Source organism: Rhododendron vialii, chromosome 5a (genome assembly GCF_030253575.1).
Source record: "Rhododendron vialii isolate Sample 1 chromosome 5a, ASM3025357v1".
NCBI lineage: Eukaryota > Viridiplantae > Streptophyta > Magnoliopsida > Ericales > Ericaceae > Rhododendron > Rhododendron vialii.
Window position 1 is genome coordinate 5,308,622 of NC_080561.1, and position 25,411 is coordinate 5,334,032.

At 37.9% G+C, this 25,411-nt stretch overlaps 3 protein-coding genes across 4 annotated transcripts; 2 read left to right on the top strand and 1 right to left on the bottom strand.

Moving 5' to 3' along the window:
* Window positions 1-6,741: 6,741 nt before the first annotated feature.
* On the top strand, window positions 6,742-10,967 carry LOC131325512 (exopolygalacturonase). The gene is made up of 6 exons (XM_058357816.1): window positions 6,742-7,121; window positions 8,269-8,409; window positions 8,511-8,687; window positions 9,466-9,755; window positions 9,882-10,110; window positions 10,496-10,967. The coding sequence occupies exons 1-6, from the start codon at window positions 6,858-6,860 to the stop codon at window positions 10,730-10,732; spliced, it is 1,338 nt and encodes a 445-aa protein (XP_058213799.1). The 5' UTR covers window positions 6,742-6,857; the 3' UTR covers window positions 10,733-10,967.
* Window positions 10,968-11,999: 1,032 nt separating this feature from the next.
* On the top strand, window positions 12,000-18,959 carry LOC131325513 (damage-control phosphatase At2g17340-like). The gene is made up of 12 exons (XM_058357817.1): window positions 12,000-12,417; window positions 12,977-13,042; window positions 13,949-14,015; window positions 14,447-14,515; window positions 14,850-14,990; window positions 16,581-16,709; window positions 16,807-16,893; window positions 17,507-17,581; window positions 17,666-17,743; window positions 17,877-17,954; window positions 18,358-18,420; window positions 18,544-18,959. Exons 1-12 carry the CDS (start codon window positions 12,248-12,250, stop codon window positions 18,622-18,624), a joined length of 1,104 nt encoding a protein of 367 aa, XP_058213800.1. The 5' UTR covers window positions 12,000-12,247; the 3' UTR covers window positions 18,625-18,959.
* A 654-nt stretch (window positions 18,960-19,613) lies between these two features.
* LOC131325514 (CMP-sialic acid transporter 2-like) lies at window positions 19,614-25,004 on the bottom strand. 2 transcript variants are annotated; one of them, XM_058357818.1, is made up of 15 exons: window positions 24,825-25,004; window positions 23,853-23,904; window positions 23,712-23,775; window positions 23,505-23,616; window positions 23,248-23,327; window positions 23,057-23,132; window positions 22,827-22,927; window positions 22,485-22,556; window positions 22,113-22,161; window positions 21,935-21,976; window positions 21,548-21,669; window positions 20,872-20,931; window positions 20,314-20,362; window positions 20,116-20,210; window positions 19,614-19,948 (listed from the first exon to the last, which is right to left on the bottom strand). In XM_058357818.1, exons 1-15 carry the CDS (start codon window positions 24,849-24,851, stop codon window positions 19,897-19,899), a joined length of 1,053 nt encoding a protein of 350 aa, XP_058213801.1. In that variant the 5' UTR covers window positions 24,852-25,004; the 3' UTR covers window positions 19,614-19,896. The 2 variants fall into 2 exon arrangements, with proteins under 2 accessions (XP_058213801.1, XP_058213802.1); XM_058357819.1 differs by having other exon boundaries at window positions 23,712-23,765; window positions 23,849-23,904.
* Window positions 25,005-25,411: the final 407 nt, after the last annotated feature.

Sequence of the window (25,411 nt, forward strand, 5' to 3'; positions counted from 1 at the left end):
AATGTCTTTTCTTGTTTTCAACTGTCTTTTCTTGGGAAAAAATTAAGCAACTGACGTAAAATGAGAAATATTTGGGTACCACGTGGCCGTGCGCACGTGGCATGGTGCCCAAGCAGTCCATTCGGGCTGTTCAAAAGTGTGTTGGACGACTTAGATTGAAACCATCTCTTTTCTCTCATCCCACCACTCTTTCTCTTATTTCTCTCTCCAAATTCGAGCTATCCAAAATTGAAATGGGCTGCCCGGATGCGCCGAGTGGGCACCACGTGGTACCCACCCGGCACCCAAAAATTAACCCCTCCAATGAGAGCTATCTGCCTCTGAGCCCCCGTTGACAAACATCCCACTAACCACTGCTAACTATACAATATTGGGAAAAAAAAATTGATGGCTGTCCGGAAAAACAACAAAATTAGCTAGAGAGATGTATATTCAAAATAGTTGCAGCAATGTTGGGTTCGAAACTTTGGAAGACCATTTCCACACACAACAAGCTCTTTTCTTATCGGGCCAATTAAAAAGGGCGTCAATGGTTTTTTTTTTTTAAATATATATAAGTAAAAGGGTGATCAATTAATGTTGATTTACTTAGGTGCCGTTCCGCTTTCTTTTTAAATCTTCTTTTTAAAAAAAAAGGTAATTTCAAACTCAAATATAATAAAAATGAAAAATAATTTTTTAATATTTTTTGCACCGTTTAAAAAATCTCAATGAGATCTAACAAACAAGATTCATATTGATAGAAAAATTATTTGTGTAAACACATGATTTTTTAGCTTGAAATTACCTATATTTTTTAAAAGTTCCTTCTAAAAAAACCGAAACGGAGCATTACTGAGCTAGAAGAGTCTCGGTCCACAAGGATTTCTTATCTTATCACAAAGAAGTGTCCAGCACAGTTTAGAAAGCAAAGCACGATAATTATGTTCTTTGGATTAATTCCTCATGCCCAACCCTCATTTGTTTTTTAGGTTTACAAACTTGGTCCCAATTGAAAAAGATGAACAGATTTCTCGGTCTAAGTCTCACCCCGTAGGCGAAGTTCCTTTTGAGTTTGTCAATAGCATCGATCACAAAGGGGAGGCCAGCCGGCCAGCCGGGAGGTCAATAGTAACAGATTGAATAAGTGTGGTTCTCCCAGCAAGAGAAATTAAGACGTTTAGCTAGCCTTCCAAAGAGGAGAGCCTTCTTTGAATAAGTGTGGCTGGATGACATTGCTTGGATATGCCTAACTCGGAAAAAAAACGTTGAACATACACGTGTAACACCAGGCACCGATAACGGGCTTATAGAGTTAGGCATAGATGGAAAATGAAATGGTTTATGTCATACGTAACCTGCACTTGTGTTTGTTGAAAATCTATGAATGAGACTAATCCACAATTTGTAATTCTCGTTTAGGCCTTCTTGACAGCATGGAACGAGATAGGCCTGTCAATAGACCGGATTCGATCTGAATCCGATAAGACTCAAATCTGATAAGACTCGAATCCGATAGTGATAATTCGAATTCGAAAAATCGGATTTAATCCGAAAACTTTTTTTTACTTCAAAATTTTTAGCAAAAACAATTAAAAAATTAAAAATTAAAATAAAACTTCTTAAACATTTTTTTTTCAAAATAAAAAATTACAGTTTTTTTTTAAAAAAAAAATAAAGTTTGGATCTGATTGATAAAGGATTTAATCCGATCCGATCCAAATTCAATCCAATCCGTATATGAATTACCGAATTCAGATTATTGGATTGACGTTATCGGATTCAAATTGACAGGCCTAGAACAAGGCATGTCAGTTCACAGGCGCGCGGTAGTTCTCTTTCTCTCCCTCACTTTTGTCACTTTTGTGTTTGCGACGGTGAAACTTTATTACTCCTACTTTGTCACAAGTGGGTTGCTAATCCCTTCCCTTTTCCTCCTTAATTTTTTTTCCGACTGTCATGAATGTCCGGATCAATTTACATGTCAACTAATTTCCTCTCTGGTCCCACTAAAGATAGGTCATCTACGTCAGGATTAGAGAATTCACCAGGAATCACTTTCTTACGAGTTGACTCAAAAAATCAAATCCGAATCAATTATTTAGATAAGAAACTCATCAACCAACTAGACTAACGCCCTCGGGGCTACTCTCTCTCTCTCCCCCTTTTAAAACCATCTACACGCTACCCCCAAAAATAAAGCAACAAAGAAACAAAAACTTTTTTACACTCTCCTATCCTATCTTTCCATCCTTTTAGTTTATCTTTCCATCCTTTTAGCTTTCTAAAAAGGGAATTTTTTTCTTCTCTCCTCTTCCAACCAAACAATAGAAGGATTCCTTTCTTTTCCCTAAGTTCCAAACAAACGATTTTTGACAACAGTTTTTAATTTTCCGTTCTCTTCCAACCAAACGATTACAATTGATTTTCTTTCAAAGCTTTTCTACGTTTTCTATACAACTAGCTATAGATAAAATAACATCTTATTATGAGAAAATCAGATTGTGAAACTCTCACCTTCCTCTGTAGGATTTCGACAGGAGTTTCAATGTTTGACGACGAACCGACAGTTGAAAACGAACGTGAGATTGACGATCGCATCTTTGGTTGGAAATTGTATACCCTGCGTGGAGGATTCTGAGATTGAAAGCAAACGAGGAAGAAAGAGAGAGAGATTGCGCGCACACGCAGTTCAAAATCGCCATGGGGTTTGAAAAAGAGATTTTTCATATCTGATATAAAAATGATTCTCTTCTATCGATTGACAAAAAAAAAAAAACCTCCTTACTAAAACACCCCATGAAATACTACTATTTTAGTATTGATAGATTCCAAAATATTTGGGATATATAACACATGCACACCTCAACTAATTTTTTTAGAGACCATTCTCAGCTTACTAGTTGAAGCCTTGTACCAAGAAGCTAGGAGTAAACTCTTAAATCTCACGACTTTGCCCCACTATGGCCAGTGGCATGGCCATAAATGCGTATCAATAATGGGTGTTGGTAATGCATGCGATGGTGGCTTGCATCATGCATCGACCGGGGAAACGAAAGTAGGTTTTAGGTTTGTGTATGTAGATCGAGTGGTATTTTGTTCACCCTCCTAAAATGTGTAATTAAAAATTAATCACTCAAATTTACTTGGTCCATCGTGGGTTTTTACTTGGACAATAAACAAAATTTATTGATACTATTGTTTGATCGAATTATAATCACGTGTGTTGCTTTAGAATTTTGGTCCTCTATTACCGCCGCTGAGATCGATCGAGTACTTAGAGATAATTTACGTAATGACTTATTAACGCATGCAGATAATTAAGTTGCAGGAATCACAAATTCACTTGTCGATGGATGGTATGTATGAAAATTTCCGTTGTGAGTAGAAACGTTGGTCGGATTAATTAGTTTGGGCCGACTGTTAATACTTGAAAAATTACTTCAAGTTTCGTTCGGATCCCCTGTCCCCTTCCTCTGCCCCTCTCTACGTCGCCTAGCTATTTGTCTTCTCGACTTCCTTCTCAGTAGAGTCAACTCAACGAGTCCATTAGTCTTATCTACTACGGGGTGACTGCAGGTGGCCTGTATCCAATATGACTAAACAAAATCATAAACAAGAGCCAACCCACATCCTGTCACCGGAGTAGATGAGACCAACATGAAATCCTTCATCTTCATACATGGGGAAGGGCGCATGATTAAGAGAGAGACAAGGAGAGAGGAGGAGTCTCCATCCACGATGCTTAGTCTTAGCCATAGAAATCTTCTCTTTTGGGTGGGGAGGGAGAGCAAAGCAATAGAGGGATTGATGTTTGAGAGAGGGTTTTCTTGGAAGTAATGGAAGAATTATTTTGTGGGAGAGACATAAGTATTATATAGTGGGCTTTGAGAGCGGCAGTAGAGAGAAAGTTGGGGGTTGGGTGATGGACCAGGCATATATTTGGATTAAATGAGAGAAGGGGCCGGGAGAGTTTTCTAGATTAATTCGAGGGTTGGTGGGAAATGACAAAAATTAAAAATGATATAGAAATGAGAGAGATCATATAACTAATAACTACTTGAATTATAGTATTTGGTTACAGTAGTTTTAAGGGTTTTAGTAGTTTTAGGCGTTTTAGGAGGAATGAGTAGGAAGGGAGAGAGAGAGAGAGAGAGAGAGAGAGAGAGAGAGAGAGAGAATGTAATGTGACTTTTTTTAGAAGTTTTTTAGTGATTTTAAAGGACATTTTAGGAGTTTAAGTGGGTTTAGGGTTTAGGGTGAACTCACTCTTAGATTTCTCTTCTGGACCAATTGGTATACTTTGCCCCTTTATCTTTTTCTACGCAAATTGAAAGTTTTAGTAAAAATCTCCAAAAAGATCTATGTCATTTCATATACTTATATCAAATTAATTTCTTACTCAAATTAATAGGGACTTAATTTTTATTCAATTTTAGGTGGCTATTTAGGTTCTGTCCAGCTAAAAGTTCTTATTTTTTAAGTTCATATTCATGCTTTATAAGACAAGTCATTCTCTCACAATATACTTTTAATTCAAAAAATAAGCTAATTTTCAAAAAATAAGTACTTATTTCACTTAGTGGAATACACCTTTATCCCTTCTAAATTTACAAGAATACTAATAATGAACTTTTCCACATATTTTTATACTTATATGTTTGAGTTTGCATATTGGAATGTTTCAAATAAATGAAGCGTGCCCATTGGTGTAAAATTGGGTCACCATCCGTCGGTGGCTGTAGGTTTCTTGTTGTGACATAGGGATTAGGGAGGGGAAGTCTTTCACACGATATGTTCCAATTTTTTCATTTCACTGTATTTTGTTTCACATTTTTCTCTTCTTTTCATGAGATTTTCCCTATTCCCCATGCGTATTTTTGGCTTTTTTTGGCTCTTTTCTCAGAAATTTTATCTCCAAAAGACTTTTCTGTTTCGTCATCCTTGTTTTTTTTTACTTTAATGATTTTTTATCAAATTTTTTATTTTTTTAATGTATATTGCTTACTTCTATTCAAATAATAACTTTTTTTTTAAATGTAAACAAAAATTGACTAAAGAAGGAAAAATTACGCAACCCTCTACAAAACCTTATTTCAAAACTGCCAAACAAATAAACCTAGTAACTTGAGGGAGGGTGCTAACGGCCAATACATGTACATGTGGTGGTGCTCCTCAACTATTGAATAATTTCAAGTAGCGCAGGATAACATTTACAATTGGAGCAAACCCATTGCTACATCACATCTAGAACAAACATCTTAACTAATATGTTCCAATATGAAGGGGAAAAAAATACCAGACACAGCCAACTATATATATAATCTCATTGATTCATTTTTTTAGGGCAAAAACCCATGCATTATATTCCCTTTTCTAATTTGTGGGAGCTTTGTACTATGCTTTTTCAGCTCAACTTGCACTAATGAGTCCTTGAACTGAACCAATTAAGGCCAATATTGACACAATCAAGCAAGCAATTAATGCTGAAAGTTTGAAGAACAACCCATTCTGTTGTCCAAGCCCCAATCTTTCTCTGCACAAAGCACATGTCCACTGGGAAATATATCGCCAGTGGCCAAAAGTTGAGTGCCCCCAGCACCCCCAAAACTTGGTTGAAGTAAGGAGTCCGAAAACATAGCCTCAGAGGATTCAACTGAAATGCTGGAATCAATGAGAGTTTAAAGGAGTAGAAATTGCTCACAAATCCACTGTTTGGGAACTTCCCACCGAACCATCCTTCCGCAAACGCTAAAACCGGCTGGCTGTACACCTGAAAAAAACAAAATGCCAATGGCTTCGGTGTTAGTACTTGTGATATCTACATGGAAAGAAAAACGAGTTGAGTTTTGTTCACTTTTCACTTCAGAAGGTGAACATTACCCTCATTCCTATTGGTTAAAATGATGTAGGTCAGTTTTCAGATATCAGTCCATTTGTTCCAAACGAACATTAATCATTTGTGTACTATGTCAATATATATCAATTTCGTCTTTAGGGTTATAGTCCATTTCTTACAAATGAACTTTAGGTGTAAATAATCGTGGGAAATTGTCACCAGAGCTTATAGGCCTATAGATCCGATTCAATTTGTGCTGCCTTCATTCAAAATTCAGAGCATCCATATTGCATAGCATCCAATGATGATAAGTAAACCCCCCAAGGAGTTCGCCAAATGGTCTTGGCCTAGGGTTTGCTCACTCCACTAAAGTCTCGTGATTCATTTTGTCGGTAACTCTTCGGGCGCCCGCCTCATCTTGACTCGTAAGCCGGTGAAAATAGATGTAGGAGAGACGGTAGGGAATAAGTTTGAGATACGTGCAAACTAGCCGTAAAAGGCCTTGCATTAACAAAAATATAAAATAATTATAAGTAAAATGGATCCAAATGCGTTTTTCCTTGTGTGATTTCCTGCAAATCTTCCTTGCATGTAACAAAACCATTTGGTAAAATACTTACTTCCAAAAATTTTGAAACACATTTATCTTTTTGATATGCCAATGAACAGCAGAAGAACGGAGAAGGAAAATTTGGTGGACGGATTCGGAATGGATTTGTTTTTGATAGACACGTGGCAGAGTATATATACAATAGGGACTGTGTAAGGGGGGACAGATGATCCCAGCCCGGTAGTGCGTGGGATCATGTGTGGGTGGGGTGTTTAAGGTAGTTATAGACGGTTACTACAACTCCTATCCTTACAAACTCCAAAAGCCCGCCCTTTTTTTTGTGTTTAATTTTCTAAAAAATCAAACACTAATGCCATCCCAGATTTAGAACCCCACAAACCCTTGTAAGAAAACTTCCCACACTCACAACTCCTGACTTGGAGAGAGAGAGAGAGAGAGAGAGAGAGAGAGGAAAAAACATAGGAAAAGATGAGCATTACAGACAGTGGTATCAAACTGCCACTGTTGTTGTTTTTGCTTACCCTTTTTTGTTTTGATGAGGGCGTAATTGTTGTCCCGGGAAGAGGTGAAAAAGTCACGGCAGCAGGTTCGGGCGGAGGAGGAGTACTAGGAATGGGAGGAATCAGGAAGCTATTACATTTACAAGGCGAGGGAAACAGCAGCAGCTCTTCTGCTGTATTCAATGTCAAGAGGTTCGGTGCCCGAGCCAACGGCCACACCGACGACACAAAAGTCTGTTAATCTCTATCTTCTCCGTCATTGATCGTAGTAATTATTGGCCTCTTTTTCTATTTCCTCCTCAGGAAATGCTGTATTACAGCTAATTTTCTTCAAATGCAATTAGGTCATACGTTAGATCATTTTTCATTCATACCTCTTAGGCTCAAATACCCATATCACAATTTGGAGGTTTAGATTAAGACAAGGCATAAAACTTATTTTGCTCGTTTCTGAGTTATGAAAGTAACGGCATTCTGAACCTAATTCATTAAAATTTGGCTTCCTTAACATGCATCTTCGAAATTCACAAATGTTTTGGTGCCAGTTACACTGGAATAGCACTGAGTTGTGCCTGTCAGGGAGACTGCATGTGCCCGAGTTTCATCAAGTGCTCTGTGAATCAGGGCTTTCATGATGTACCACTCGGTGTGGGGACAACATGAAAAGCCTTAGTATTTGGGTTTTGGATTTTGGATTTACTCATCAGAGGAATAGCTCATTAGAACTTAATTAGCTTGCGTCGATGACTTGAATTTTTTTTACTTTCACAAGTGTCCTAACGTAACCCGTTGATGCATAAGATCTAGTCGACGCTCTAATTGATGAGGTACTAAAGACCTTTTGGCAGACGAAATTTTAAACCTTTTAGTCCTTGACAGTAGTTTTCTTGGCTTCGTTTTTCTGTTGTTCTACTTGTATGAAACAATCTCATCATCCGCATAAAAGATACATGTTTCTGAGCAAGCTCTTTGTAAGGGGTTATGAGATGAATCCTCTATTAAACTGTACATTTATCACACTAGCATTCAGATTTAGATCTTGGGCATGCTCTTTGTAAGGGTTCCTCATTGTGGAGTGGCTGTGTCCAATTTCATTTCCTGTAAACCAGTTCTATTTTTTTTTCCTTCTTAAGAAAGGGTTCAAAAACAACAAGGCATATGGTTGGCTAAGGATCAGTTGCTATGATCAATGACATCACTTGGATAGGCCTAACTTGGTAAAAATCTTCAACATACATGTATAGCACCGGGCACCCCCATAATGGGCTTAAAGAATTTGGCATAGATAGAATATAACATGGTCGTTTTTATACTTACCTATGCACATGTGTTTGTTGGTAATCTATAAGACTAATGCACAAACAGTACTTTGTTTTTAGGCCTTCATGGCAGCATGGAAGGAGGCATGTGGGTTCACAGGCGTGGTAATTCTACTGATACCGAAAGGGAAGTACCTGATTGGCCCCATTAAATTCACAGGCCCCTGTAACAATGTGTCTTCTCTAATCGTTCTAATGAAGGCAAGATTAGAATCATTTTACACTCCTCACACCTCTCTAGTGTTATCGTTTGAGTTTACAGTCTTATTCATCCTTTGCTGACTAAAGGAATGAAGTTGCAGGGTTATTTAAAAGCTACAACAAACTTGTCAAGGTACAGGTACAACACCGGTTGGGTTGAATTTGCATGGTTAGAGGGATTGACCTTGACCGGAGATGGAACGTTTGACGGCCAAGGTGCCAAAGCATGGCCTTATAACAAGTGCACCATTGATTCCAGTTGCAAACTTCTTCCCACTGTATGTTTCATGACCCTTTCTATTTGATATTGGTCTCTCAAACTCCTCTTGTTCATAAAATAGCTTAGACTAGCTAGTAGGTTCATAGCAAATTGTGCCAAAATATTTTCATTAGGCAATCCTTAGGACATGCAACCAACAGTTGAACATGGTACTGAAGTAACTGCAATCATGCAATAGAGCCACTTGCTGCCATAGCAAAGTGTGGCCTTTGGAAAGAATTTGATAGACCAAATAACCAGATCTAAGAAGCACGTATATGGACACGAGACACAAACACAGACATGACACAACACAAAATATACGGACACGGCATTCCTTCAAAAATATAATATGGACACAATGGGGACACGTCGAATGTAAAAATCTAAACATCGCTCTGGACCAAGTTTTAAAAATTGCATTTTAAACTCCTAATGTGCCCTTAATGTGTACCAAGAGTGTTCACTTGTCTGTGCAAAAAAAGGATAACAAACAATTCGGATACTTATTTAGGCGTGACTTGCACATTCTGGAGGGTATCGTGTCCTTGTCTAATACACATCTTACACCTATACTTGAGACCGATGACTTGCACATTCTTGAGGGTGTCATGTCCTTGTCTAATACACGTCTTACACGTATACTTGAGGCCGATGGACATGTTCATACTTCTTCGAGCTTGATATCCCGAACTAATTGAGCCTATGATGTCTAATGAGCATTCTGGCTCCATAAGCACAAGTGAAAATTTAGCCAGAAGGGTAAGACTAATGGTGAAGCATTTTCTTGTTTTCAGAATTTGAAGTTTGTGGCAATGAACAAAACAGTTGTCCGAGGCATAAGGTCACTGAATAGCAAGTTCTTTCACATAGCTCTTGTGGAATGCAACAACTTCAAAGGGAGTCTATTAAAAATTTCTGCCCCAGCAAACAGTCCTAATACTGACGGAATCCATATCGAGAGAAGCTCTGGTGTCTATTTTTCTCGGTCACTCATTGGCACCGGTGATGATTGCATTTCCATTGGACAAGGGAATTCCCAGGTCACTGTCACAAGTATCAGTTGTGGACCTGGCCATGGCATCAGGTAGGCTATTACATTCTCATATTTGCAGCACTTTTATTCTTTGTTTTCAACAATGATTTAATTCCATTCCGTATATTTGTTTTAGCTTCACTTATGCTTTCTCCATTTGGTTGAGTGTATGTCTAGTGTGGGAAGTTTGGGAAAATACCCAAATGAAGGCGATGTAAAAGGTCTCGTGGTGAGAGACTGCAACATGACTGAGACCATGAACGGCATTAGGATCAAGACATGGCCCGACTCTCCCGGACTGAGCTCAGCCACTAACATGACCTTCGAGAACATTGTCATGAACAATGTCACCAATCCAATCATTATTGACCAGGCATATTGTCCATTCGCTACTTGTGCTTCCCTAGTAAGTACTTCGCAGCTCTTTCCAAGTCCTTGTGTTTTTTTTTCCTCAGCAGCACAAATAGTTGGACTAGCACAAATTGGAACTATTTAACCACTCGTGATCATTCACTGTAAAGCAAACCAATAAAAGAAACTGTGGCATCAAATTTGGCACGGTTGTTTTCGTTACTAGAACAAATTGAAAAAGATGGTGCTTAGAAAAATGTTTCTTCTGTAACCGAATACATGGTTACCGACTCCCCAACTTTTCACAATAGTTTCATGAATAGCCTTCTCACATCATTTCAAGGTTCAAACAGATGCTCAACAAGTACATATGTTGTTTCATTTACTACATATATAGCGTATATATGCATGACGAAGCTCATCGTATAACATGAATGCAGGCACCATCGCTGGTGAAGCTAAGTGACATATACTTCAGGAAAATAAGGGGGACGTCGTCTTCTGCAGTGGCAGTAACACTCCAGTGCAGCAAAGGCATCCCGTGCCAGAACATTTACCTCGAAGACGTTCATCTGGACCTCTTATCGTCGCAAGAGAAGAAACAAGTCGCAACATCCTCGTGCAGAAACGTCAGAGTCAAGTACATTGGCACCCAAATTCCACCACCATGTGATTAATTCTGTTACTGTCTCATATGTTAGTGTCATCAGCTGGAGTTGGTTGTAGAGACTAAAAGAAATGGACCAATATCGTAATTGGCTAAAGGAATTGTTGGATTTTGTTAGTTATTGCTAGTTTGTGTGCACCATGCTGGTTAGTAAGAAACGACCCGGCTTCTCTGCAGTCCTACTCACTGCAATCCAACCACCTCAGATTGCAAAGAAGGAGTAACTAAAGAGAGGAAGAAAGATTAAGGTTGTCTATGAGATCAAAGAGTTTATTTAGCAAACTACATTGGATCAAACTAATTTTTTTTTAAGAGGATAAAAAAAAACTAATTTTTTTGACATGATTGATTTTCTCCGGTCTATAGAGTGAATTTTGAAATGGCTCATGAAAACATAAATCTTGCAAAAAGGATTTGCTCTATGCTTTTGCTCTCAATTACTTTTTTTCATTCTTCCAAATTTTTAGAAAGTTAAAATGCTTTTGAGAAGCAATGTCAACTCTTTCATTATTAGTTTTTTATGACTTGGGGTATGGGCTAGCTTAAACGCACTCCAATTAGTATTGAGGGCCGAATCCCACCCCTACTCATGGGAGACTCTTGGACTGCAAACAAGTCAAGCCAAGTTTTGTTGTGTTCGAACTCGACTCTTTTGCTAAACGAGAACAAAAATCGAACTTGGCTCGGCTGTAAACGAGTCGAGCCATTAACAACCTGAGCCGAACTTTGGCGTGTTAAGCTCGCATCGTTTACTAACTGATTCCAAAACTCCGAACTCAAACTCGGTTCAATTAAAAAACAAGCCAAATCGAGCCTAGCCTTGAGCTGCTTGGTTTGTTTGTCGTCCTAAAGCTAGTATGGACCTTAGTCATATAATCCTTCAAGATGACCTATGATTGCGTTCTCGATCATCGCACTCACAAATTTTTAGTTGTTCTAGAAGTTGTTGAAAAACATTTTTAAGTCCGCGCTCCCGCACCCGTCCGCGCTTTAGGCGGCTGGGACTTAGGCCCCGTTCCGAAACTAAAAAAAAGCCTTTATTTTTTAAGAAGACAATTTCAAGTTAAAATATTATGGGTTTATTGAAATTTAAAAATATGCAATATAGATCTATCTTGTTTGAAAGATCACAATGAGATCTTTTATACGATGCAAAAAAAATTGAAATATTATTTTTCATTTACATTATTTTTAAATTTAAAAATGTGAAATAAACTGTTTATTTTTTAAGAAGTTTATGTACCGGAGCCTTGACTCCAATGCTCTTTCGTTCTTGTGCACGAACGCGCACTACAACTACATAGGAGTACTTGGATTTGTCGGTGTTGTCCCATCTATCTTTGTGAGATCGCTTCTCACACCGCAACTCTGTCCTCCATCCCCGCAATTTCTCTCTCCCTTTACCTCCATAGTCCATACCATACCAAACCAGACCCTTTCAAACCCCATCATCATCATCAACAACAAACCCACTTCTTTCCAACTTCCTCTGAGAGAGAGAGAGAGACAGAGAGAGAGAGAGAGAATGGAGAGTTCTGGAGAATTGGTGGCATTTCCGTTGTTAACGACGCCGATCGAGTCCAACTACAGGGCTTGCACAATCCCATACAGGTTCCCGTCCGACAATCCCAAGAAACCTACCCCAACTGAGCTCTCTTGGATTGATCTCTTCCTCAATTCCATCCCTTCTTTTCGGTACAATCATATTGTCTCGTGCATATATAAACTGCTCCAATGCTTTCCTTCAAGTTTTTGTTTTCTCAATTTTTCCAAATAAAACCACTTGTTTTCCCCCTTTCATTGTGGCTTTTTTCAGTAGCTTCGGTTTACCCTCTGCTTCTTCTCTCAATTCTCACTCGTAATGCATGCTCTCGCGAATTTAGTAGTTTGGAATTTTTTTTTAAAACACTTTCACGCTCATGCTCATTATCAGTGCACGCGCACGCAAATTATACGACTTAGTAATTTGGAATTTTGTTAAGAATGCTTTTACGCTCGCGCTCATTATCCCCTGTGCACGCGCACGCACACACGAATTATATGAAGGCTTTAACTACTTTTCAAAGAGAGAAAAAGGTTCAAAATAGTGTTAAAGTTCACTTCTGTTGATATGGTTACTAGAGTTTCCTTTCTTTTTTGGGTTTATTGTTGTAATCTGGAAAATGTCAATTCTTCTTTCTAAACAGTGATTTCGGGATTTCTAGTAGTCTTTCTATTTTATTCTCCTTTTGTGTGTGTTCATTCTTTCTTGTAGTAAACGAGCAGAGAGCGATGAAACAGTTCCTGATGCTCATATTAAAGCTGAAAAATTCGCTCAAAGGTATTTTCTATATTACGCAATTGTAACCACCTATTATTTTCTCACATCAGATAGTATATCATCATTACTGCCTATTGGATGCCTAGGAAAAGTCTTGAAAACAGCATTTTCATTCTGTTTTTGTTACAAGCATTATCATGATACTTCTCAATCCCATTTTCATACTTCTTTGTCTGAACTTGTTGAGTTGAATGTTTACTTTGTTAAGAACGATATTTGGGTAATTTCTTTATGATAAGCATTATTGAGTTCTGGAAAAGATTCATAGCACGATCATCCAATAACTGGTTAATCACTCTCTTAAGAATTATCCTTTGTTGTTCAAACCAAAATAGTTCCTTTACACTATCGCTGCCGACTCACTCAGGTCTGCAACACACTTTTCTAACCACCGCTTTGCTGAAAAAGAGCATGTTTTCATATTCTTTCCATAGTGTGTAAGAAGGAAAATAAGACTAAGTCATAACTGCCACACATGACCATTTTTCTGGTTGTCGTGTGTGCTCGACTGGGTTGGCGTGGGAGGTGAATGGCATACATGCCTAGTTCAGGAATGTCACTCATTTGGTAGATACATAATCATGTTACCCCCTGTACTAACCTCCTTAATCAAAACAATATACAATAACACAACAGGAGTCAAACTTTGTTTGGCTAACACTGGTTGTGTTACACTTCCTAACGACTATAGACTATATCTGCTGAGCTCACAGAATTAAATAACGTCAGATTGTAAATGCACGAACTTATGTCTCGTGTTTCATAGCATTCTAGATGCAAAACTACAGTTTTCAAGAAGGTTGAATATGCCCACCAATAGGTAGGAATGGATGCTAACCGTAGACTTGAATATCTGGACATCTTTTAACCACCTCACGCAAGTGTTTTATTCTTTATCTGCGAAAGGTACTCCGAACTCCTGGAGGATTTTAAGAAAGATCCTGAAAGTCATGGTGGGCCACCTGATTGCATCGTAAGCCAAATTTCAATTTTTAGAAAATAACTGACTCAAATTGTGCTCTGTTTGACTTACATGGTAAAGAATACTCCCTCCGTCCCATTTTGTTATGCCCTTATTCCTTTTTGGGATGTCCCAAAATGATGTGCTTGTTTCAAAACTTTCCAATTTTGGATGTCTATATTACCATATTATCCCTCATTTGTCCCTCCCAAATTCAAATTTTGAACTTGATTTGAAAGAAAAGTGGAGCAAATTAATGACATGACAAGAAAGTTGACAAAAAGTCATAAGTTGCAAAGGGGTAAAATGGTAAAATTGACACAAAGTCAATGCAATTATGATATTTTCTTAAATTACGTGAAAGTCAAAATGGGCGCAACAAATTGGGACGGAGGGAGTATATAACTATGAGGAAGCTGGATTCATTTTCTCTTTGGGTCTAGCTTCTCTGCAGGCTCCGTGAGCAAGTTCTGAGAGAACTGGGGTTCAGAGACATATTCAAGAAAATTAAGGTAAGCATAATGTTCATTCAAGAAAGTTAAATGAGCAAATTTTCATTTCTTACTTCCTTATCAAACCAGCCCAGTGGTTTTAAATGTTGGGGACTGGGGAGACATGGCACGATACCTTTTTCCGGTGGTCTGGGAAAAATCTTGGCAAGTTCCTGAAATATGCTTTCCAGATCCATTATAGTGGAATAGGTAGTGTCACTAGGAGTTGGGTTTGCTGTGGATGTGCCCGGTAGCTGGTAAAAATGTCTGCCATCTTTCTGCTCTTATCTCTGTGTCCAAACATCTCTCGTTGTTCTCTGAGAATGGTTTTCTTTTTGTGGATTGAATGCACTAGGATGAAGAAAATGAAAAGGCAATATCCTTATTTGGGGATGTAGTTCGACTTAATGATGCTATTGACGATGGAGCCAAGCGTGTGGAGAACTTGATAAGGGGAATATTTGCGGGGAACATATTTGATCTTGGTTCTGCAGAGGTATTTTGCACTCTTGTCTGCAAAATTATTTGAATTACGAATATAGAGATTTTTTATTTGCTTCCATCTGTCATTTGAAAGGTTACCAAAGCAATTCAAGTGGCATATTGCTTGGGGTGTCATGACTTCACAATACTTACAAGTAGCTGTTATTTTTTATTTTTGAAAGTGTGCCCGGTTATAACATTTTGTTTGTTCATTCTGCATTTGGATGACACATGTACATGGAAAAGTTGTAAACGCCCTACCATCTAAGTTGGTTTTTTAAGTTGTAGGAAGAGACTAAGGTTGAAAATCTGTATTGCAAAAAGTACTCTCTTTCGATACCGAATTTGGCACCTTTTTCTGGTCAATTTCTGGACATAGATGATCGATCAGTAATTTCTGTTAGCTGGTGCATTAAACGAAATAATTTCATCTTGTTCTGTAGATAACACTAGAAGTAATGAACTGCCTTGATCGGTTGTGGGTTTGGAAAATTTTTGGGTTTGGTTTTTGGGTAATGAGTGAGGAGAGAAAATAGGGTAATGATTGGGGATAGGGGTAATGAGTGGAGAGAGATGGAGAGAGAAATGAGATTAATGATTGGATATAGGGGTAATGAGTGGAGAGAGAAATGAAATTAATGATTGGAAATATAGGTAATGAGTGGATTTGGGTTTGGAAATTTTTTTCCAAACCCACAACCGAACAAGGGCATACTTTTTGTACTTTTGTGAAGTATTCCCATATTTTATCAAGACCTGTGTGAACCACCTCCACCCTTACACTATACACTATCTTTTGCATTCTTTTCACGTTGACTGCTACTCTACAAGAAGGCTACTGTGATTTTGGCTAACATCGTTCACAGTGAAAACACTAGTCCAGACTTTAAAGTGACTATTGTTTGAAGTTAATTGGTCATTGTTTGGTGGGTCTCATACACTAATCAGTCAGCATCAGATTTATATCTCTCTGTCTTGTCAATCTTCTATACTTTGACTGTGCTTATGATGACCTTCATTCCCAACGCATTTCAGTAAGACTTGTTCTGTAAAGCCTCAAGGAATTTCACATCCATGGCTTCTCTCTCTCTCTCTCTCTCTCTCTCTCTCACACACACACACACACACACACACATTTCTTATACATTATTGAGTCTTCTTTTGTTTTTCTTGCATCTTGAAGTGTTTGGTTGTGAATTTTAAGAGCACCTTTAATAATTGCCAGAGTTCAGAAGACTGACTTCTCTGTTTGCACCCTTCCTTTTACCATGCTTAAGATGTTTATATGGATCAGAAAGAAGAAGTTTTCAGTTTTCAACTTTCAGGGGGAATAATTGCCAGAGTTTTTAGAAGTAATGTCTGTTTTGAAGCATCCAAGATCCACCCCCTATATTTTAAGTTTTAATCCATGTCAGTACTCAGTAGTAATGAGGCTTGTGTACCATCTTTTATTTGGATGACACCATACAAAAGTTCATGTTTTTCATGTATCTATGTTGCTTGATTTTCAAGATATAACATAGATATCATGGTTTTCAAAGTACGCTTTCAGTAGCATTTTATTTATTTATTTTATGATTTTCCCTTGTCCCTATTCTTGAAGCTTGCAGAGTTGTTCTCAAAGGATGGAATATCCTTTTTGGCTAGTTGTCAGAATCTTGTCCCTCGACCATGGGTGATTGATGATTTGGATGCTTTTATATTGAAATGGAGCAGAAAATCCTGGAAAAAGGCAAGCTCCATACGCAATGTTTCATAACCTTTTTCTTCTTCTGAAGTGGACTGTGCTTGTCGCATGCCATAACCAGGTCATTTCTTTGTTGTGGCAGGCTGTCATTTTTGTTGACAATTGTGGTGCAGATATTATATTGGGTATATTGCCATTTGCACGAGAGTTGCTACGGCGTGGAACACAGGTCTGCTTCCTGAACCATTTAGTCTTCTAGTATGCAGCCACAGCCAATATTGCCATGAGCGTTTAGTTCATGATACTTAAGACTGTTGATTTATATCTTCATAAAGCTGATACTATTTGCATCGTTTATACGGTTTGATAGAAATTTAGTCTATTATGGTTGGATGTACTTCAAAGTTCTAAGATACACAAAACAATAGTAAATTTTATAGTCAACGTGTCCATGTCCTCAGTTTTTAGGTATGACATGGCCATGTTTTGTGTCTTGACCTCCATATCCGTGCTTTGTAGCTTGGGAGAATCTGTCAAACTTTCTGCCACATGCTCCCCTTAATCTGGACGCCGTCCTGTTAAAGCGTGAAGACTCTCCATTTGTATCGGTCATATTTGCAGGAAAGACCGGATCTTATATTAGTGTTGCTTTGTTAGTAGAATTGTAGGGGTTAAAAATTAAAATCACAAACAGTTGAGAAGGTAATATCGTCATCTTCAAGTTACCATCTCATGCGATGGCATAGCCTCCAATATTAATTTTCCACATGGATAGCAGTCAAATCTCTCTTGCATAGGGTTGCTGTCTTCAGCCCATTTCACTTTTTGCTTTTCCCATCCAGGTGGTCTTGGCAGCTAATGATTTGCCTTCTATCAATGATGTAACTTATCCTGAACTAGTTGAGATAATATCCAAGGTAATAAACGATTACTTTTTTGGGTGTCTGTGATACTTTCAGATTCATTGTTTGACTCTGACATGTTTAGTTGTAAATTACCAGTTGAAGGATGCAAATGGGCAGCTTGCGGGAGTTGATGCTTCCAACCTTTTGATTGCCAATTCCGGTAATGATTTGCCGGTAAGAAATAGAAAGTGCTCTAAGTGATTCTCTCATAGCTTCATTTTTTCTTTATGTCATCTTACACTGACTGGAAGATCTCGAATGTTGCATTTCTCTAATTATTTTGTCGCTTCTGCTTATCCCATCGCAGGTTATTGATCTCACAAGCATATCACAAGAACTTGCCTACCTAGCAAGTGATGCAGACTTGGTCATTTTGGAAGGAATGGTTAGTGCTTACCTTAAGATAACTACTAGGGTAGAGGTCACCATTATCCACTTTCGGTTCTGTTAGCTTCAAGTAAATTGTATGGTTCTTTCACATATGGATTACTAAAAAGAAATCATGTAGGGCTTACCAAACATTTGAGAAGAGAGAAATTCTTCGATTCTATAATTCATATGGCCAAGTATATACCTACTCTATTAATTAGAAGTAATACAGAGACTGTTTGAAAGTCAGAATATTGATAAACAGGATTCTTTGTTTTAAACTTCCTCAAAAGCCTAGTTACTGCTTAGTATTTGTAAGTTAGTACAGAGGCTGTTTGAAAATCAGAAGATCGATAAACAAGATTCTTAGTTTTAAACTTCCTCAATATTGACGACACAATCTTTGTTTCTTTTGGCAGGGCCGTGGAATTGAGACAAATCTTTATGCTCAATTCAAATGTGATTCCCTTAAGATTGGGATGGTAATGACTTTTAATCATGCCGTTCTTTTTTCCCGTTTTAGGATCCCCGTTAATCACTTCTAGAGTTAGTTCAAATTCTTCCATTCTTTTGCTTCCCTATCCTGATTATACTTGCACATACAGGTGAAGCACCCAGAGGTTGCCCAGTTCCTTGGTGGGAGGCTATACGACTGTGTTTTCAAGTTCAATGAAGTCTTGAGTTAATTCTTTATCCTTGTCAGCATATGGACCTAATTACTTAACAACTTTCGGGCCAACCACGTAGCACGAGATTTTAGGTTCTGGAAATGATTTGCAATCTGCCGAATTCGCATATTTTCCTTAGGTATTGAATCGAATATGGGAATGTTATCCTGTCACCAGTTTACGCACAGTTTATGCATTGAGATATCCTGTCACCAGTTTATGCGCAGTTTATGCGTTGAGAGAAAGATAGGGCAAATTAATACAAGAGTAGATTGTTTGTTCCTATGCGGAGCAAGACCTTTTGCAGTTGTGTTGGTTGTTTAATGTTTTCAATGATCCCGAGATTACTTTTATATTTACCTGAACTGATGGAGTATTATGGTGACTATTAAGCTTCGTTGAACAAGAAGGGGAAACAACAACAACAACTACAAAAAGGTTTGAAAGGTTGCAGTTTATGGATCCATTCTCTTTGTTGGTAATGAGATATGAGAAGCCATTTCGTTCTTTTCTTTTTGTCAAACGGCATACATCAGCGGGATTAGGGGAGGGAGTTAGTATGTTAGTCCAAAGGCTCTCCATAGTCCTAAACTCCAAAAGCGCCCCTCGTGGGGCTTGAACATTTTCCTCCACTGGGTAGGCCACGCTGCACACCAACTGAACTAGTTGGGTTTGGCAAGAAGCCATTTCGTTCACCCAACAAACACTGCAGGTTCTCCCGTGCCTGTGTATTTTTTTTCTTTTTGAAAGACAAAAAAACTCAAGTATTATACATCGAATATCCCTTTGGGGTTTTCCGTCTCAATTTTTTTTTTCTTCTGGAAAAGGAAATGAACTCAAAGTTATTATCCATCGAAAACAGTTTGCAACCATTGTTAGAAATTGTCACAGCAATAGGGACCTCATCTTGATCTAGCATGACACAGAGATACACACAGTCACACACCCAAACACTCTCGCATGAGAGAGAGAGAGAGAGAGAGAGAGAGAGAGAGAGAGAGAGAGAGTTTGGTGCACCACAACCATCTCACATGCATTTGGTGCACTACAGGGAACACATCATGTTAAGTTACTAACTGTCAACATTGAGCTGTGAATACTACAATAAATTGATCTCCAAGAATGTCAAAGATGTTCCATTAAACCAAAATAAGATGCATGCTACCTGAACTGACATTTGAAAAGGGAAACTCAATAGAATCGGTTGGAAAAACAAAACTGAGTCAAACATTGCATAATTCCAGCCTGTACATTGAAAGCGCAATTAGGACGGAAGAAAGCCAATCGTTACTATCTTTGCACCTTTCCAATGGCGTGTAAGTATACTGAGACGGAGACAATGCTGTTTCACAACAGGAAAGGCTAGTCAGTCCCAGAGCATGCCATGAACATGGCAAGTGTGCAGAACGGAGAACAAGCCATTAACGTATGAACACAGTTTACGAATATCATACTTGTTCCAGAAATGTAAAAGCACAAGATGCATTGACATAAACTAGAACAACTTACGTGGAACCAAGGAAAAAGGCAAGGGAGAGATGAAACCCAAAAAGAAACACAGAAACAACTGCCGTCAGCAGCATCGCCACAGAAGTAGAATACACCTGCGAGTTGCATTGCAGATAAATTCTCATAAAATGCATAATGCACAACAAGTGGAGCCCAGTTTTTTTCTTTTCATAACGAGAATAATGTCCATTGCCACACCTTCACAATATTGTCAGCATACTTCATGACCATTGATACAGCAATGCCACTGCACATAGCAAAAAGTTAATGAGTACTAGAAGATGAAAAGATTGAAGCCACATACAGGGTTGGTCATCAACACAACAAAAGAAGGGGAATAATATTAACATTTTCCTTGAACAGATTAAATCAAATTAATGTAGAGTGTGTAAAGTGGAGCTATTTAGTTTCCAATAAAACTGTTTCCTTTTCCAATTTGTGTATTTATTCCTGGTAATTTCTATCACTCTGTGGTTTACTTTCAACATTTTTTTGCCAACTTGGAAATTAAAAAATTCCTGATGCCTGTCTGAGTGACTCCCCACACCAGAGAAATCTATCTAACCTAAAAAGTTTGAAAACGGATCTGCAGACACTACATTAACCAAATCTTAACCTTCCAGGGTAATTGAATATCTTTCGACACAGTAAATCAAGAACTAGAAAGAAAATAAGCTATAGGATGATGATACCCTTTTTCCATAGCTAAGCAAGCAAATGGAAGATGATGTCATTCAACAAAGGAGAACAATGTACCTTAGTGCATGGTTAAGAATCATGAGAATCGTAATTAATGAGTATCCATGAAAGAACCCCCTGTAAGAGAAAGTCTCAGTCATAAAATATAGTAAAAGTTAAAACTTGACAAATCTACCTTCACCAATGCAACAGGAGAACCAAACTTGTTAAGTAACAAAAGAGTGATAGATGAGCATGATGAGCATTCCAAAGACACAGAATCCGCTAATTTGACAACCCAAGAAAATACCATCCTGCTTCACTTACTAAAACTGACCATTCAGTTTCTGATTATAGTCTTCTCCAAAAGTCCCAAGATAGGAAAGTAGGAAATTGCACAATTAAGTAGTTCAGAGGAGGGCATATTTGGTTTAATCACACACAACCATGAGTAAAATCTCTTATTTATTGCCAGACGGAGAAAAACCAAATTGTTCATAATAATCAACGCATTAACTATGCAGATTTAATCCACTTAAGCTTTTAAGATCAGTCTTTAACCCACTAAATGATGACGTTGAGCTCAAAACTTTGTAGAGGTCCTTATAATCAAAAGTAAGAGCACAATCAGTCTGCATGGCCCTCCTGAAAATATCCATAAATGACTTGTTTTTGGGAAATTTTTTGAACAGATAAATCCAAAATGCCCAAATCTTGATATTTCCGCGCTTGGTTAAGAACAATCTGAAATTACTTGTTCACGACAGCATCAAAATCTTGAACCAGTATCGCAATAGCATTGAAGCCCATTCCAAAGACGTATAACCAGAAGTTCTGCACATTTATGTTCCTTGAAGGACGCTTTTTAATTATTGCCTGCAGAATCCAAAAGCACAAATCATCAGTCATAACTTGAATGACTATCAAGGTACCCCATTGATTTTTTCAACTACTTTATTATCTGCATAGCATAAATCAAAATCCTCTTTGGGGAGTGTTACTTTAACTATTTGCCAACAAGATCCACCCAATTCTGCTCATATACTGTTGGCTGAGCACTTCGTGCACACTAGTCAGGCCTTAAACAGGAACTGCACTACCAGACAACAAACAAGCAAAAGTAAATGCTTAAAGAATTTACCTCTGTGTATACTCCTGCAAAACCACTTAGAAGTGCCATGACCTGCATAGGAATTACGGATTGGTTACAACAAGCTATTACAACCAATGACAACAATCAGGCTTTTCGGCACAATTCAGTTGATTAAGCTTCAAAATTGATATCCAAAAAAAAAAAGCTGAAAAATTCATCAACTCACAATGGCCATCACCCAACCTTGAACAGGAGTTTGAAGGACTTGATCAGAACTGCATATAGCCGCAATCATTCATAAGAAGCCATTGAAGAAAGAGAAAGAAATTTGAACTGATATAGAAGTCCAACAATCGAAACCAAAGCGGCATTTCCTTTTTGTCAACCAAGGTAGCATGAGTAAAGAATCCAAGCCGATAGAGAAATGAATTTCGGGTATAAGCAGAACATTAGCAGTTCAAAGTTCTCTCTGCAATTGGCTACAATCCAGGCAGCATATCATAATAGACTAAATGTGTTCCAACAAAATCCGAAATAAAATTTGAAGAACCCATGAGAACACAACTACAAGATAGTCAGGATTGAGGATCGCTCTTACGAAGAATTTAGTTGTGCTGTGGTGCATCCTGCACATAATAGAATGAAACCAGCCCATTGAATCTCGCTTAACCTGAAAGAAAATGACAATTAGATTAAAATATCTAAGCCCAATTGTCCAGCTCACTAAAGCATTTCTTATCATGTAAATTTCGAGGTTTTGACATTTTGTTCTTTTGTAAGTACTCGTTATAGTTCTATTTATAGATTTTAGTCCTGATCAGAAAAATAATGCCATTGGGGATATCTGACAAAAATGATAAATTAGCTTTACTTATTCAAAGTTTGGCCCCTCTTTTGTATAAAGACCATAATTCCCAGGGTAAATGGCAGAAAGACTTACTTCTTCTTAAGAATGATCCGATATAACACACCAGTGCTGATAATATTCAGGTTTTTCAATATTTGATACCCCGGAGCATCGACATAAGCAAAGATGTAATACTGCAAGTTAGAGTCATCTTTTAGAGACCAAAATACTAAAGCTGTCTACCTGGGAAAGAAAAAAAGAAAGAAGACGACTAAAGCTACTATTAATCTACTGCATGAGACCGAAGGCAAAAAAAAAATTACTTGAAGCAAATTTTTGACGAGGTAAAGTGCCGCAGGTATTGGGTAAACACTAACTTCATCCAGCGTCGTACTCAACCTAACAATATAAGGCACAAATCAAAGTTTTAGTCAAACCAGATTTTTGGAAGTTTGAAAACTCAGGGACAGAAAAAGAAACAAAAGATGGGAGGGAGATAGATGAAACAAATGACCTGTTATCTTCAGTAACACCTTCCCTTCTCCAGATTCTTAACAAGGCTGCAAGTGATAACGTACATTTCAAAGCCTCTACCTAATTCCAAAGAAGAAAACCAATGCTCAAAATTAAATTCTGTTACAATTAACGAAACAGCCACCATAGCTAACAATTTAATATATCTTCACATCTTGAAAATGTTGCATAACTGTCGCTCCAAGGATCTGTTTATGTCATTTAAATAATCTTAAGTGGAGAATAGTACTTCCTCACCGAGAAATTCGCAGTTGTAACACTGTACTCGTACTTTCCAGCTCTCTTGGACCAGACAATAAGGATTGCCTGTGAACTTGTAAGAATAGTCAATGCAAGTGTAACAATGGACCTATAACAATAAGGAATTGGCAGTCAACCAACTATTTTTTTTATCCTTTGCAATAGACACGATGCATTTAAACTAGTGTTATAGGCACATCTTACTTGCGCTTCCACTTAGATCGTTCACTAGAGATGCCTCCGAAGTTAGCAACATTACTAACCGAAACTGCAATGTCAATAGTTACTATGAGGACTAAGGAACACGCCGCGTAGCCTATTTAGTTCAAGGTCGAGAAAACGTACCACCCGGAAGAGCTTTCCCACCTCGGTTCTCTATATCATCACCAACTTCATCCTGCCAGTATCACATACGACCGTCAAAATTCAAGGTGCAAGCCGAATCTGACCTAAGAACTCAACCTTGAAATGGAAGACAACTCAAACAAAGCACATAAGCATAACAAGCGTTGTGCCTGCGCGATGCACGAAATATACATATTGACTCAATTGAATTTTTTTACTACTTCTTGTTTCTTTGTTCAATTTTAATAATCACACACTCTCAACCCAATTCCCCACTCCCTCAGGTAACACTTTGCCTTCTTTCAAAAAAACAAAACCGTAACTCTCTCTCCGTGTGTGTGGGCACATATCTCTCTCTCTCTCTCTCTCTCTCTCTCTCTCTCTCTCTCTCTCTCTCTCTCTCAATTTCAAAAAACAAAGACAGCAAAAGTCTTAAAAATTAGGTATGGGAGTTTAGAGGCTTGAGAAGCCCACTACATTTGTATATAGCATAGATAGATAGAAATTCTTAACGGAAAAACGGAGTTTTACGGGAAAAAAATCTCCCTTCTTGAGCTTGTGCAGGTTTTTCTCCAAGAGTCATTACACTTAAGAGCAAGTTTTTTTAAGGGTATAGAATGATTCAATATGAACATAAACAAGCGGAAAAAAAATCTTCTCTCATAAAATATTGTAAGGTATCAGAAACCAATCTAGGAAAACCAATAAGTACGGCACAAAAAATGCAAGCGAAGTCAACCTAAACTCATTACTCTAAATTTGGGGGAGCTGAAGTTAACCAGCATCCAATCTGACCCCAGAGAGAGAGAGAGAGAGAAGAGAGAGAATCAGAGTTATGCAAAGTGATAACGAAACTGAGAGAAAAGAGTATCGAGTACGAAACGGTAGATGCGCATTTCTAGGGTTTAATTGATTGGTGCAATCAAACAAGAGTACACATTGTATAGAAAGAATTACGGCGAAAAGAAAAACCTGATCTTTGATCTTTCGATACTCCATTGAAGCAAATCTGCTAGTAAAACTATTACTCCCACAGCAAAACCTGGTCTCTGATCTCTCTCTCTCTCTCTCTAACAATCCCCTTTCGCAATTCTGCGGGGGTTTGTTTCCCAGTTGTCGGTTTTGGAAATCAAAGAAAGAACTGAGTAGTGGAAATAGAGAAGCGGATCAAAAAAAAAAAAAAAAAATAGAGAAGCAAAATTCAGGTTTTCCTTTTGTCAGATCCGGAACTGAATTTTGAATTACTTGTAAATTGTTTCACTTTTAAAAATTCAATTTGTTTCCTTCCTTTTTGTTTTTTTTTAAAGGTTGGTAATATCCTTTTTCCATTTTATTGCTACTAACATGGAGTATCATTATACTAATACCCAAAATATATCGTTTTAATTCCCAAAAGATTTGAGGACATATTATTAGCTCGAAATGTATACTCATGGGTTCTATGAAACTATTACATTACAAAATCCCTTCCTCCGGGAAGACAATATGCCGAATAAATTTTTTGGGTAGCGATACAACCTTAGATTCAGATTTGTTTGATAGTCTTTTTTCTAAAATAT

What these genes read in the sequence shown, in the direction of transcription:
- LOC131325513 (XM_058357817.1), top strand. Translation starts at nt 12,248, where the DNA reads ATGGAGAGTTCTGGAGAATTGGTGGCATTTCCGTTGTTAACGACGCCG. An exon ending in GTGGGCCACCTGATTGCATC is followed by an intron (nt 14,016 to 14,446) that starts GTAAGCCAAATT and finishes CTTTGGGTCTAG; the next exon opens with CTTCTCTGCAGGCTCCGTGA. An exon ending in ACATATTCAAGAAAATTAAG is followed by an intron (nt 14,516 to 14,849) that starts GTAAGCATAATG and finishes TGAATGCACTAG; the next exon opens with GATGAAGAAAATGAAAAGGC.
- LOC131325514 (XM_058357818.1), bottom strand. Translation starts at nt 24,851, where the DNA reads ATGGAGTATCGAAAGATCAAAGATCAG. An exon ending in AAGGTTGGGTGATGGCCATT is followed by an intron (nt 21,977 to 22,112) that starts GTGAGTTGATGA and finishes ATTCCTATGCAG; the next exon opens with GTCATGGCACTTCTAAGTGG. An exon ending in ATTCTTAACCATGCACTAAG is followed by an intron (nt 20,363 to 20,871) that starts GTACATTGTTCT and finishes TGCTATGTGCAG; the next exon opens with TGGCATTGCTGTATCAATGG.
- LOC131325512 (XM_058357816.1), top strand. Translation starts at nt 6,858, where the DNA reads ATGAGCATTACAGACAGTGGTATCAAACTGCCACTGTTGTTGTTTTTG. An exon ending in GTTGCAAACTTCTTCCCACT is followed by an intron (nt 8,688 to 9,465) that starts GTATGTTTCATG and finishes TCTTGTTTTCAG; the next exon opens with AATTTGAAGTTTGTGGCAAT. An exon ending in GGACCTGGCCATGGCATCAG is followed by an intron (nt 9,756 to 9,881) that starts GTAGGCTATTAC and finishes GTGTATGTCTAG; the next exon opens with TGTGGGAAGTTTGGGAAAAT.